This window comes from Anopheles nili, chromosome 2 (assembly GCF_943737925.1).
Source record: "Anopheles nili chromosome 2, idAnoNiliSN_F5_01, whole genome shotgun sequence".
In the NCBI taxonomy this organism is placed as follows: domain Eukaryota; kingdom Metazoa; phylum Arthropoda; class Insecta; order Diptera; family Culicidae; genus Anopheles; species Anopheles nili.
The window spans coordinates 445,728-460,000 of NC_071291.1; the positions used below are offsets into that span (position 1 = coordinate 445,728).

The window sequence follows — 14,273 nt, forward strand, 5'->3', positions numbered from 1 at the left end:
CACATCGCCGCACAGCACTGTTACGACATTGGTACCGAACGTCAGAACCAAAACGTAAACAATCCGGGCACGTTCGTGTTATCTATCCGCTTGTTAAGTGGAGGTGCCCAACCGGCACCGTGCTGAATTCCGTCTTTGGCATCGCTGGAATCTAGGCATCGTCTATACCATCGCTTCCGACGTACCGCCAAAGCATGGGGGAAGTTAAAACCTGCTCCATACGCATTTGCCAAGACGGGCATGCAAATGCTTTAGCACTCAACCGAGAGTGTACCCAAATTGCCGTAGCAGGGAGAAGTTGTAAGTATATTTTGGGTTACTGAAAGCGGACGAAATATTTGATCACTTATATCTTTGTTGCTACCGTTCAGTGCTCAAGGTTTTTTCGATTGAAAATGATGGATTTACGGAGGTATGTAATATGCGAGGTGGAAAGAACCAAAACCTCAGTTACTCATCGAACGACGTGGCTTGGAGCTCGCTTGATTCGAATATTCTTGCCACTGCAGCAACCAATGGTGTGGTGTCCGTGTGGGACCTTTCCAAATTTGGTCGTCAAAAGCAACTGCTAGTGTACAATGAGCACGAGCGCACTGCACACTCCGTGGCTTTCCACGGTACGGAATCTAATCTCTTGATATCTGGCTCACAGGATGGTACCATCAAATGTTTCGACCTAAGGACAGATAAGGCTGCCATAAATACTTACTTTAGCAATTCAGAGAGTGTACGAGACGTAAAGTTTAGCCCACATGCGCCAAACACTTTTGCCGCAGTATCTGAAAACGGAACTGTGCAACTGTGGGATATTCGTCGCAACGATCGATGCACAGCACAATTCACGGCCCACAGTGGTCCGATATATACGTGCGACTGGCATCCGAATCAGCCTTGGTTGGCTACAGGCAGCCGGGACAAGCAGATCAAAGTATGGAATACAAATCCAAAGTACTCCTCCTCACATGAAGCGGCTAAAAACGTTTCGCTTGAGTATACTATACATACAATTGCGGTCGTCGGCAGAGTGCGTTGGCGTCCAGACAAGATGTTTCACATAGCAAGCTGTGCGCTGGTGGTAGACAACAGCATCTACATTTGGGATTTGCGACGGCCATACATACCTTACGCTTCGTTTAACGAACATTCGAATGTTACCACTGGTATAGCGTTCAAAGGAAACGACCGACACGTACTGCTGTCGACGAGCAAGGACTCGACTATATTCAAGCACGTGTTTAAGGATGCCACTCGGCCAGCGGTAAAAGCCAATCCACAAGGAGCCACCTTTAACTATAAGGGGGATTTATTGTACGCGTACGAAATTAAACTCATTCCTCCGCCGCCTTCTTCGAGTTTGCTCAGTCATGGAACGGCTCTGTTGGGTTCTCGTCAAAAAACGCCTTTATCGGCGGACCAGTTTCATCTAGCAAAATCAAATCTTTCCAACTTCTCAACTAAAACTATCAGCGTGAACACAAAAGATGTGACCAAAACGTCACTTTTAAAAGACTACCTTGCATTTAAAGGATGCGCGAAAGAGTACATGCTAACTGGGGCTTCTTTGGCAGAAATTTGCAGCCATAATGCGTCGGTGGCGAAAAAGTATGGCAAATCGAACGTAAGTTTCCTATGGAACTTCATAAGTCAATTATATGCGTATAGCTCGATTGCTAGCATGAAGCTCGAGCAGCGCAACTCTAACACGAGCCAACACCCCAGTACTCGTCTAATGGCCCAGAACTCGAACCAATCGAGTACGGGACGGAGTGACGATCGAGCGTTGGGAAGTACGGGAAGCAACCCTAGTCTTTTCACAGCCAATGCCGTTAACACGAACTGCACAGATGATTATCTCGAGTTTCCAAGCAACAAAAGCAACCCTGGAAATGAAACGTATGGTTTGGGGCAGCTGCTGTCGGTAGACATTGAACCAGACAAATGCGAGTTCGTGTTTGGTGAGACGGAATTAACGTTCGATTCCGTGGACTGTATAAAGGGGTTTCGCGACGGATTTCTATACACAGGACCGCACGATTTGGTCAAGGATTACACTTTTCCTTCATCAAATCTAATGAATGCCCACGAACTGCATCACACCCAACCACGCAAGCATCTGATGGCTGACAAATCTCAGGAAACGTCACCCCCGCCAAATGCGACTCCAAATTTTCTCAAAATTTCCGACCAAAACCCTAGTCCCCCGATCTGGGAACCTCATCAGGTGTTGGCTGATTGTTTAACATTACAGACGGAAATTGGAGATGTGCAAACGTCGTCTTGTATCTTGATAGCGCTCGGAGAGCGGAGGCATAGTTTGCAAATCGATGAAAGCTTTCAAGAGAACTGGCTGTTGTCGTACATCGAGTTGCTCCACCGCCATCAGCTGTGGAACGAAGCGACACAGGTAATCAATATAAGCTGGATTCGATCGGTGTCGGAAATGAATCAACAATCGACAACGATGTACACAAACTGTGGTCAATGCTCGAAACAGCTGCTGAATGCGGTTGGCTGGTACTGCTCTAGATGTAAGTCAGTCCAAAGTTCGAAATGCAGTGTTTGTAATGGAGTAGTCCGAGGGCTGTACGCTTGGTGCCAGGGATGTTCGCATGGAGGCCACGTGGAGCATTTGAGACACTGGTTTGCCAATAACTCTAAGTGTCCAAAGTGTGGTCACCTGTGTGAGTACGAATGAAGAAACCAACCTTCCTACCATTATGTAACATGCAACAATAAAGAATTTTCTGAAAATCCAATAAAAAAACACTCAGAGATGTTTGTTACTTTTTGTATTTCAAACAATCATGTTACAAAAGCATGACTAGTGACTTACGTTTTTTTTCATTATCACGTAGGCAAAAAGGCGCGCGGTTCATGGTTTACATATCGGTGGATTCATCGTCAGAGCTTAGTTGGAATGTGGCGTTGTTCAGGCCTTGCCGGGGGGTATGTTGAATATCCACCTGTTTACTGGTGCTCACTAATTTGGTAGAGCTATTGAAACGTTTTCTTTCATTCAGCATGTTTCCACCATAAGACGCTCCTGTACCAGCGAGATGTATTCTTTCGTACGCATTCAAATCATGTGCGCTTGTTACATATCGCATAGCACGATTCGTTGATGTTTGGGATAATCCTTTATCCTGACATCGTTCGAGAAATTCTTCGAATTTCTTATTGCTTTCCCAGGTTTGAAAATCAAACGTGTGCGAGGGCGGTGGTCTTTGCGTACGCGCTCGAACAGGGCGAGTCATTGGCAGAGTTTTTTGTATTGAGCGGTTCACTTCAGCTGCACTCTTAAGAACTTGTTTCTCATGAGCTGCGGAATTCTTAGTAGAAGGTAAGTGATGATCACTTGAAGAAAAGACGTTAATCGTCTTGTTTAGTACTGATACGGGCGTGTCCTTGTCATTCATAGTCTGAGGTTCGAGTTGTCTTCGATCAATCGTTGTAGGTGAGGTTTCCGATAACTTTCTAAATACTTGCGGTTGTGGCTGTTTGTGAGTTTCTTCCAGTGTATATGAAGTCCACGAAGATGAACGACTCAGTTCGGTATCATTGTGATAGGTAGAGATTTGGCTGTGATGGGAAGTCGCTGAAAAGTCGGACACGGTCGTATTGCGAGACGATTGCGACATTTGCCGAGGAACAAGCGAAATTCGACGGGCCCTGTCTATGTCGTCCTTTAACGGATACGGTTTAGGTGGGATCGGTGGTGGAAGGGGTTGTGAAGGGCCGGTAGCGTTGGCATAAATTTTGGGACCCGGTCGAGGTGGCATTGCTGCTTCTTGGTCTAGTTTCTTGGACAGTTTATTCGGAGAAAGAAAGTACGTTTCGATCTCTTGTAGCGATTTGCCCTCCGTTTCTGGAAGGACCTTATACAGAATCATGGCGCCGATGAGCGTAACACATGAATAAATCCAAAACGTACCAGGTAAGGTAAAGATAGCAAGCATCTTAAGGAATGTTTTGTTGGCAATGAAACCAAAGATATATGCAATTCCTCCGGCCAAGCCAGAACCGCCGCTACGTACGTTTGGTGCGAACAGTTCTCCTATTAATATCCATGGTATCAATCGAATTCCAATGTGTGTCAAAAATGCACTACCAAGGAGCAGGGTAAGTGGCATCCAGACGAGCTTATTTTTGTTAACGTGTGGTAGCGGAACAAAAACCTCCTTCGGTATGGCGGACTTGATGTATTCGCCATAGCTGATTGTAAGGTTAGCTGGATCGTTTAGACTATCGTTGAGATAATAATTGGTGAAGCTCTGAGCAGCGTACAAAATGCCGCTCATTGTGCCATTAAGATCACGAACCGGCTCTAAAAAAGTTCTACTTTCATTTGTTTGCTGTTTGATGTGAGTGAGGTTCAACAGTTGATTCTCAGAACTGTTGCGGTGCCATTCGGCTATCACTTCCTTTAACTGTAAAGGGATCACCGTGATATCGGCCTTGATGGAGGATACGTTAGCTACCACATTCTGGACCGCAGATCCGGGAATATCATTAAGAAAGTATGCATAACTGGCTGCTCCAAAGAAGCAGACGGCACATCCAATTGTAGAGATGAACACGAGCGGTCGCTTGCCAGTACGATGCACCAAAAACACACAAAACAATGTTCCAATCAGCTCGGTCAAACCGAGAAGGCATGTGGCGTAATATTTGTTGATGGGGGCTTTCAACGTGTGAAAGATCTAATTGAAAGTATCAATACGAATCGTTTCTGTAGTGCTGAACTTATTGCAAGATTTCTGAGGGAAACTTACCTGCACGGCGTAGGTCTGTAGCGTGGTCATCCCAGAGAAATGACCGATGAAGAAGCACAGCAATATAATTCCGAACGGCTGTAGGAAAGCTCGTTTCGTGTAGAGCATTGCTTTATCTGTTATGGTATAATCTTTTTGCAATTCCGCATCTTTTCTCGTTTGATGCTCTATCTCGCAATATTCTGCTTCCACCTGAGAAAATGGGGTGTAATTGATTTATTTTCGTTAATATACAACCCGAAATTCCTACCTCACCTGCTCCTTAGAAGTCCATCCGCGTAACCAAGCTAACGATGCTTTGGATTCTTCGAGCCTTCCTTTGCTGGCCAACCAGACTGGACTTTCCGGGATAAGAAAAAGCAGTGAAGCCGCTAGGACTGGTACCGATGCACTGATCAAGGCAACTGTTCGCCATTTAAGAAAACTACCCATAATAAACTCCAACAAAACACCCATAATAACACAGGTGGAACCAGTTGCAGCTAGCATACCACGGTAACATGGCTGTGTTATTTCGGCAACATATGTTAACACCGGAGCTTCCCCAAGTCCACCGCTTAGACCTGCCAACGCGAGACCCACATATAGAAGCGTGACATCACTGGCATAGTGAAACAGCATCCAAGCAACGAAGATAGGTATGTTGATAAGCTGCGAAAGAAAAGAGCAGATGAGCACAAGGTATAATCTTTTGGCCGTTGCTTTTTGTGTTTTGAAGCATACCTGCATAGCGCGCCTTCGGCCAATCGGTTGGGCAAGCATCCCTGAAAATATACTACCTAGTGGGACACAGATCAAATTGATAGAGCTCAGCCAAGAAATTTGCTCTCGAGTCAGCATGACATCTTTCTCGAGCGCAGGTTCCCGGCCATCGCCGCCTTGGATTGCGGGAATTACAATCGTGGGAAATCCCAACGTCATGCCGTATCCCAAAAGCAGGACATTTTTCACACCAACTGCACAGGCTTGCGCCAGCAAAGATTTTCTGCTTTTTTCATCAGTGGGTTGGAGCTGTTTTGTCACATGTTCGGCATTGGCGGTGGAAGTCGCTTCCTCTTCTGGCATCTCGACAATGCACTTACCACGTCTTATGCAATCAAAAGACGTGTACACCGTGGCTGGATGTGTCTCGGCTAACTGCGTACGGTATTGATAGGAAATATCGCGATCACTGGGACAGCTGCTCGTGCTGCTGCTTTTGCGTATTGCCAATCCGAGCGGATCCGGATCGTGGAATTGTTCGCCGACAAATTTGAACTTATTTTTGCGTTTGCCGTAGTTTGTTTTCCGTACCGCCAACTGGTATGGGTCCGGATCTTCAAATTGTTCTCCCTTCAACACCACCTTGGGGGGCTTGTGGTGGGGTTTCGATCGTTTCCTGCGATGCTGCACACAACAGCTGATCTGTTTCTGGTTAGATTGAATGTGCGACTCGAGTGGCAGTGTTCCAATGGACTTCCGATCACCGTGGTTGCCGTCGTTGTCTTCATCGCAGTTTCCCTTCTGTTGCTGTCGCTTTCGGCAACTGCTACTGCTGCGGAAGTTTTGCGAATCGGTTAGCACTAGTTTGTTATTGCCCAACCAGTCGGCTAAGGCCAATAGGTATCAACATTGCTACAAGCCCATCAAGAGTGGATGGATCAGGAGGAGGTACAGAGGGTAAATTTGTGGATCCTATCGATTAGCGTTTGTTCCGAGTGAAGGTGCAAATAAGAAAAACGCGGTAGCTCGTGCAAAGAGCAGGATAGAGATTTCATACATGTTTATTATTATTGGACTACTTTAAATTACAAGCGATGAACAATTTCATGAGCTAACATATGGCTTTGCGTATTCTCCTTTTACTAAGTATAAAACTTATACTTAAAAAAACTTATTACAGTGTATTTGGCAGTAGATTATCGAGTTGCACCGCTTCAAAATATGCAACATCGAACCATACTTATTCAATTGACTTAATTAGAACTTATTAAAATATAAAATTATATTCCGGTGTACCAGAGGTTATTCTAGATGCAACTCCATTTAAAAAAGTGGAGTTTTTAGTTCATATAATTGGTGTTTATCACATATTCCCCCGCGATGTGATATAATGCTCAATTACTGTAACTGACTTTCGATTACCATCGGTGCATTTATTACTGATTTATTGCAGCCCGCGTAAACGAGTACCACAATTTCCATCGGTCCCATGAGAAAGTAATCCGCTCTCAATGTATCGCTTTAAACAGTAAGTATCGTAATATATGTATGCACGGATTGTAATTGCCTCCAATTATTTTCCCTTCCATAGTTGTTTTATCTCGTTTAGTTTTCCACTTACCTAGCTTTAATCATTGTGAAAATTGAATCGTAGGCGTAACCATCAATTGAACTTACTCTTAGTTACTATTATTTAACAAAACTGAGAAATATTTTAATAGTAACCTTTTATCAAATATTGAGATTAAGATTGGATTCGATGGTGAATCCGGGAGACTACCTGTAGGGTGACTACATGAGGCGCGACTGTCCCACGTAAAATCCATCGCGTCGTGAATGCGATATACAATCGATCTAAATTCTGTGATTTTACAATGCAGGCCTAACATGTGCGCTGCGCTGCAATGACGTTGCTCGTTAAGCATTTGATTATTCAAAGAGCAGAGATTCAAAGTGAGAGAGCATGCAATTGAGAGCTTTGGCGAGCGTAGGTGAAGCCTGTTTTCACAATTCCCCTCGGTGTGGAGAATTTTATAGGGATTTACCAAAGTCACCGGTGGTTTTTTATTTGGCGGTTATAACAGAGACGACGGTTGATAAAAACTAAGCCCGTATTATTGATTCTAGAGCTTTTATTTACTAAATAAAATTTGCATTCAAAAATAAAATACAAATTTTGCGTATGAATTATTTCAACGTCAACGCAAGATGAGGTCCGTTCTTGTCTAGCAAAGCTTAAACCAATCATAGCAACTTCATGCCAGTCTAGGCTGCTGGTTTCTCCTCCGAAACTCCTGTAGCAGCAGATGCAACCGATTGTCCATCGTCGTTGCTATCCTGGCAGGAGAGCGACGGGAACTTCTGGTACAGGGCAGCACGGTACTTCGGGTGGCTGATACCGTACACAATCGGATTGTACACAGCGTTGGCCTTGGCGAACAGCGAGCCCCAGATAGTAGCCAGTGGGCTGATCGGTGCGGCCTTGAAGATGCCAGTATAGTTGATGACCAGATACGGAGTCCAGGCCATGAACCACAGCGAGATGGTGACCAGGGCGACCTTGGCCAGCTTCATCTCGGTGCTGGTGTTCTGGGCTTCCTGGGAGCGCAGCGAGGCGACGTTCATCTTCTTGGCCTGTTCGCGCATGTTCTTCTCGTGGGCAGACACAGCCTGTGGAGAAACAATTACCATAGAGTTAAATGTCGCAACTGATATTTGGACAATTGCGAAATTAATGCACGGTGAAACAGCCTTACCTGGATGATGTAAATGTACGAGTAGATGATGCTGAACAGAGGCAGATAGTACACGAAGCCAGAGTAGATCAGAATGTATGACCGGCTGGTGAAGTCTTGGGTCAAATAGTCGGTACCGCAAGCGGTCATGTTACCCTCCGGGACATATCGGTTCCATCCGAAGAGAGGAGCCAGAGTCCAGAGCAGGGCGAATGCCCAGATACCGAGAATGCGCATCAAAGCTCCGTTGTTGGTCATCGGCTTGCCCGCGAGACCCTTGACGATGACGTTGTAACGGTCAAACGCAATCATGGTCATGGTCCAGATCGAGGCGCAGCCGAACAGTGATCCAAGCATGCCGTAGAGTTCACAGGCGAATGGGCCAAACACCCAGGTCTCGTGCCAGCAGTTGATCACCATCGGAGGAGCCATTGTGAACATCATCAGGAAATCAGAGAAGGCCAAGTTGACCACCAACAGGTTGGAAGGGGTTCGGAGTGCCTTGGTATTGGTGAAGATGTAGATAACACAGCCGTTGCCAATGATCGAAATCACGCCAAGGACGAAGATGGCAAAGCCCAGGATCGAGTGCCACAGCGGATTCATTGGCGGGAACTGATACCAGTGAGCGTCCACCATGTGGAGCATCTCCGGTGGTACTCTATCGACGACCGTAACGTTGTTAACGACCGTCTGGGTCCAGGCGCTGAAGTGTGGCTCTGCGAAAGCTGCCATTTTTAAGCCTTCACGTTCACGATTTCTTCACAAGACTAAGGCGTGAGTTTATCCAAAAACTCTTACGAGCAGTATGATTTCCAAGGTGGCTATGCCACGGACACTATTCACTGTTTGAGTAAGCTGAAGAAAATCGCTTTTCAGGGCGAACTACTCCAGGCTTATTGTAGCTACTTGAGAACTCTACTCAACTGATCACCGGTGTTGTACCAAGGAACAACTCGTCTTTCTGCTAGATATGCTCGGCTTTTATACTGTGGAAAATGGGCAAGCCATATTTTACTAATTCGATTAGTTATTTTGTGCATGGTTTGGGGTGCCATGTACCAGCATATGTATTCATAATTTCGAGTACGTTAATCTTTAACGTATTTCGACCATTTTAGGTGCTTCTTTCTGCTTCATACTGTGGTTGTATTTGTAGGTAAATGCTTCTTATATGTGTGTCAGAAAATTCATTTGTAAGTATCTTATGTTGTCCAAGGTGTTGAGAATATATACTTAAGTTTGTTTCATAAAATACCATACCAATGTATAAAATACTATAGGTTAGTACGAATAATTACAAACCTACGTACGCTTGTTAATACATGTGTGAAGGTTCGGATATGGTTAGAAAAGAATTTTAAACTCCAACCATCGTGTTTTACATTCTATATGCATTGGTATATTAGCCGAAGGGTATTTTCCTTCAAATTTATAATAACTGATGGCCGTATCGCCATATTTATATCGTTAAACAGTATACACGCCAATGCTCTCTGAATTTGTTAGTAAGTAAATTATTACACTACTTTTGCAAAGAGTGGATATGGTTTGGCAAAATGAATCGAAATATGGAAACAAATCCTTGAAAATTAAAAATTAGTAGAGTTATTTAATTTATCTAAAATAAAAAAAATTAAAATCCCAATGAGGTTTGTTACGTTGTATTGACTTTTTAAAAAAAAGCGGTCTTAAATTACTACTTTTATTTCAATTTCTCTTATTGTTTTACGATCTGACATTATTTGTACAATTAAAAAACAAACTAAAGTATTTTATTCATCATATGGATTATTTTTTGAATATCTTTATAGGATTTGCAGAGCTGCTCTGTTTCGAGTTTTTTAAACCTTAGTATTTAAGAAATTCTCAGTATTTTCCACTTTAGCTCATTTAATATTTAAATCTAAAATATCTCTGAGACATGTTCTTAAAATTGTACAATTTTGTAATTTTGATAAGAATTACACAATAAATCATGGAAATTAATGTACATATCATTCTTTATTGCAATGCCTTTAGTTGTATTCTCCACATGTTATAAGCGTTATGTAAAAATTGTGTTTATGTCTTTGGATGTGCAAAATTTTGTGTCTTTTATTCCAAACATAGACTTGGATGGTTATCACATTAAATTTGATTCTAATCGAACATCAATTGTCAATATGATTCGCTCGGGATTAGCTAGGAGTATTGTGGGGTTTGTCGGCATTCAAGTTTCACAATTATCTGCTGCAGTAGTGGTTGAAGCAATTGATTCTTGTTCGGTTGAATTATTTTTTCGAAAGGCCAGAGCGGGAAAGCGTTTGTACAGAGCAGCTCTGTACTTGGGGTGACTAATTCCATAAACTATAGGATTGTAGACGGCGTTAGCTTTTGCAAATACCGAACCCCAAATGGTTTGAAGAGGACTGATGGGGCTTGTTCCGAAGATACCAGCGTAGTTAATGACTAGATATGGCGTCCAGGCCATGAACCAGAGAGTTATCGTTACAAGAGCCACCTTGGCAAGCCTGATCTCGGCATTCTTTTTCGAAGTTTCTGACGACCGGAGCGAAGCAACGTTCATTTTCTTTGCCTGCTCCCTCATATTCCGTTCATGAGCTGAGACAGCCTAAGTAAGAAAAGATTTATTAAAACTGGCTTGTTGGGTGCATAAAAATGTTTCATATACGTTTACCTTTAAAATATATGTATAGCAATAGATAATAAGCAAAAGAGGCAACCAATACACAAATATTGAGTAAGCATATATGTAAGACACACTTATCCAATCCTTCGAAAGATAATCCGTTCCACAGGCACTCATATTGCCTTCTGGTACATAACGATTCCATCCAAACAACGGGGCCAGTGTCCATACCAACGAATTGACCCATACGAAGAGGATTCTTAGCACAGATCCGAAGTATGTTAGTGGTTTGGCAGATAACCCCTTTACGATCACGTTGAATCGATCGTAGGCAATCATCGTCATGCTCCAGATAGATACGCAGCCGGATAACGATCCAAACATTCCATAGATTTCGCACATTAGTGGTCCGAATACCCATGTCTCATGGTACGAGTTGATTATAAGTGGTGGAGCCATGGTGAACATCATCATGAAATCCGCCAGAGCTAAATTAATCACCATCAGGTTACATGGCGTACGAAGACCTTTGGTAGACGAAAATATCAAAATAACACATCCGTTTCCCACGATGGAGGTTAGAGCAAGTATTCCGATGGTGGTAGCAAGTGCTGCATGCCACTTTGTTTCCAAAGGCGGAAACTGATACCAATACGTGTCAACAAGATGTAACATTTCAGGAGGCACTTTGTCTACTACTGTCAAATTCGCTACCGAAATGGTCCATGTCAGAGCTTGAGGACTTTGTGGACCAATGATACCAAAATGATCCATAGCAGTTATTCCGTTTATATGTAGCTTGCTCACTTAACTTTTCCGAACTTATTAATAGCCGAGATAGTACTAATGTCGCAGATACTTATCGACTCAATTGGAAAGAAGTATCGGTCTATCATTTATATAGAAGTTCTGCGGATATAATACTGCATACAATGCTAATAATTGAGTTAACGGGTAGCGATGGAAGATCATAGATTGGCAGGGCTTAAATTGATTTAATCCTAGAGATTAAAATATGATGTTACTAATAATAAAAGCAAGGATAATAATAATAGTAGTTGAGGTAATAATGATAACAATAATAGTAATGATACGGTTACCAAAGATTATTTTCACACAGTTTTGCTGCATATTCACAATGTGCATTGACGTAAACCAAGGCTTATTATGGTTCATTGCCGTGATATGGATCATTGGACAGTACGACTGTTGTATCAATATCTAACATTCTTACATTTGCACGTCTGCGCAAACATCGACTAAGGGTTTCAGAGCAAGGGCATATTGCTCAGATTATCATAGCAACTCGTTGGTATCTGTTGTTCGGAAAGAAAGGGCAAGCATGTCGTTTGCTGGAAATATTCAGACATTTCGCAAAAATTGTGCATCAGTCAACTTTCCCTTCGCAGGTCGTGATAATTTCAAGAAAATGCAGGATTCCCCACACGAAAATGGCACTGAGTACGAACAAAGTTTTGTGCATTACCAGACAGATTCAAAACCGGGTAATTTGTAATACTACAATTAAACATGAAAAAAACGCTAGCTTGCCTATTTATGTATTGGTATATTATTGATATTTGCAGTTCTACGCCGCGACCAGATGAGGAAGTCATATAAGGAAAAACTAGCTCAAATATTGACAAAAAATGTTTGTGAACAACAGGAAATCATTCATAAGCAGGAAGAAGAACGAAAAAAGTTGAAAAAACGGTTAAATTATTACTTGGCGAAGAAAACCGACATTGAACCGCAATATAACCTTCACCGAACGGATGAGGTAGTTACGTTCTGGAGTTATCACAAACGGCAAAATTTCAATCACCGACGAAACAATGATTTCACTAAACCGCAAAAAGACAAATTAAATACCCAACTGGAATAAACAAAATAAGCTGACAATGTTCTTTGATTAATTGTATTCGAATAATTTACAAACATGATGTTGAAAATTAAGCTTTCTCATCGGAGGCCTGAGTGGCACCGGATGCCACCGATTGCCCGTCGTCAGCTGGTGCGTCCTGGCACGACAAGGATGGGAACTTCTGGTACAGGGCAGCACGGTACTTCGGGTGGCTGATCCCGTACACAATCGGATTGTACACAGCGTTGGCCTTGGCGAACAGCGAGCCCCAGATGGTAGCCAGTGGGCTGATCGGTGCAGCCTTGAAGATGCCGGTGAAGTTGATGACCAGATACGGAGTCCAGGCCATGAACCACAGCGAGATGGTGACCAGAGCGACCTTGGCCAGCTTCATCTCGGTACTGGTGTTCTGAGCTTCCTGGGTGCGCAGCGAGGCGACGTTCATCTTCTTGGCCTGTTCGCGCATGTTCTTCTCGTGGGCAGACACAGCCTTCAGGATGAAGGTGTACGAGTAGATGATGGTCAACAGAGGCAACCAGTACACGAAGATGGCGTAGATGATGATGTACGAGCGGCTCAGCCACGTTTGTGTAAGGTAATCGGTACCGCATGCGGTCATGTTGCCCTCCGGGACGTATCGGTTCCATCCGAACAGCGGAGCTAGGGTCCAGAACAGGGCAAAGACCCACACACCGAAGATTCGCAGCAGAGCTCCGTTGTTGGTCATCGGCTTGCCCGCGAGACCCTTGACGATGACGTTGTATCGGTCAAACGCAATCATGGTCATGGTCCAGATCGAGGCGCAGCCGAACAGTGATCCAAGCATGGCATAGAGCTCACAGGCGAATGGGCCAAACACCCAGGTCTCGTGCCAGCAGTTGATCACCATCGGCGGTCCCATGGTAAACATCATGAAGAAATCGGAGAAGGCCAAGTTGACCACCAACAGGTTGGAAGGGGTTCGGAGTGACTTGGTGTTCGTGAAGATGTACATCACACAACCGTTACCAATCATCGAAATCATTCCGAGCATGAAGATAGCAAAACCCAGGATCGAGTGCCACAGCGGATTCATCGGCGGGAACTGGTTCCAGTGGGGATGCACCATGTGGAGCATCTCCGGTGGTACCTTGTCCACCACGCTCATGTTTCCGCCGCTTTGCGTCCATGCGTCAAAATGAGGTTCAACGAAGGCAGCCATGACTAAATAGTATACTGCAGATTATTGAAAAAAAAATAGAAAAAAGTTACTCTCCGGCATCATATGATGAGCATAATGTGTACCTTTCTATTCCTCTGTAAAAATAAATTCTTAGGGTATTTGTGTTATGATCAAGTGAAGAAAATCGATTGCAATCGAACTACTTCAAGTGAACTTTCTTCACAAACGTCACTGTTGGGCCATTGCACGCTGACTACGCCCTTTACCTAGTTTTCCCATGTTTTTATAGAAAAACTACTCAATTGTTCTACAAGAATTCTATAATTCAATTACCCCTTTTTCTTGACAAATGGACTTGCGAAAAAGAAACGAACGTACGTTAGTGCCAATTGGGTTGTTTTTCATA

At 43.6% G+C, this 14,273-nt stretch overlaps 7 protein-coding genes across 7 annotated transcripts in view; 3 read left to right on the forward strand and 4 right to left on the reverse strand.

Annotated features, from left to right (window-relative positions):
• The first annotated feature begins 194 nt into the window (after positions 1-194).
• Positions 195-2,793, forward strand: LOC128730552 (GATOR complex protein WDR24). The gene is made up of 2 exons (XM_053823608.1): positions 195-300; positions 372-2,793. The coding sequence occupies exons 1-2, from the start codon at positions 195-197 to the stop codon at positions 2,693-2,695; spliced, it is 2,430 nt and encodes an 809-aa protein (XP_053679583.1). The 3' UTR covers positions 2,696-2,793.
• On the reverse strand, positions 2,791-5,978 carry LOC128730553 (facilitated trehalose transporter Tret1-like). Its single transcript, XM_053823609.1, has 4 exons — positions 5,496-5,978; positions 5,028-5,423; positions 4,773-4,964; positions 2,791-4,700 (listed from the first exon to the last, which is right to left on the reverse strand). The coding sequence occupies exons 1-4, from the start codon at positions 5,835-5,837 to the stop codon at positions 2,880-2,882; spliced, it is 2,751 nt and encodes a 916-aa protein (XP_053679584.1). The 5' UTR covers positions 5,838-5,978; the 3' UTR covers positions 2,791-2,879.
• Positions 5,979-7,588: 1,610 nt separating this feature from the next.
• Positions 7,589-9,150, reverse strand: LOC128730624 (opsin-1-like). Its single transcript, XM_053823697.1, has 2 exons — positions 8,231-9,150; positions 7,589-8,144 (listed from the first exon to the last, which is right to left on the reverse strand). The coding sequence occupies exons 1-2, from the start codon at positions 8,942-8,944 to the stop codon at positions 7,740-7,742; spliced, it is 1,119 nt and encodes a 372-aa protein (XP_053679672.1). The 5' UTR covers positions 8,945-9,150; the 3' UTR covers positions 7,589-7,739.
• Positions 9,151-10,421: 1,271 nt separating this feature from the next.
• On the reverse strand, positions 10,422-11,615 carry LOC128730288 (ceropsin-like). Its single transcript, XM_053823327.1, has 2 exons — positions 10,890-11,615; positions 10,422-10,823 (listed from the first exon to the last, which is right to left on the reverse strand). The coding sequence occupies exons 1-2, from the start codon at positions 11,613-11,615 to the stop codon at positions 10,422-10,424; spliced, it is 1,128 nt and encodes a 375-aa protein (XP_053679302.1).
• LOC128730286 (opsin-1-like) overlaps positions 10,979-14,273 on the forward strand; it is a 5,516-nt gene continuing 2,221 nt past the window's right edge. Inside the window, exon 1 of the mRNA XM_053823325.1 lies at positions 10,979-11,001. The gene's annotated coding sequence lies outside the window, so the exon portion shown is untranslated. The remainder of the gene's footprint in view (positions 11,002-14,273) is intronic.
• Positions 12,184-12,726, forward strand: LOC128730291 (uncharacterized). The gene is made up of 2 exons (XM_053823330.1): positions 12,184-12,346; positions 12,428-12,726. Exons 1-2 carry the CDS (start codon positions 12,184-12,186, stop codon positions 12,724-12,726), a joined length of 462 nt encoding a protein of 153 aa, XP_053679305.1.
• On the reverse strand, positions 12,747-14,120 carry LOC128730287 (opsin-1-like). Its single transcript, XM_053823326.1, has 2 exons — positions 13,990-14,120; positions 12,747-13,920 (listed from the first exon to the last, which is right to left on the reverse strand). Exon 2 carries the CDS (start codon positions 13,904-13,906, stop codon positions 12,794-12,796), a length of 1,113 nt encoding a protein of 370 aa, XP_053679301.1. The 5' UTR covers positions 13,907-13,920; positions 13,990-14,120; the 3' UTR covers positions 12,747-12,793.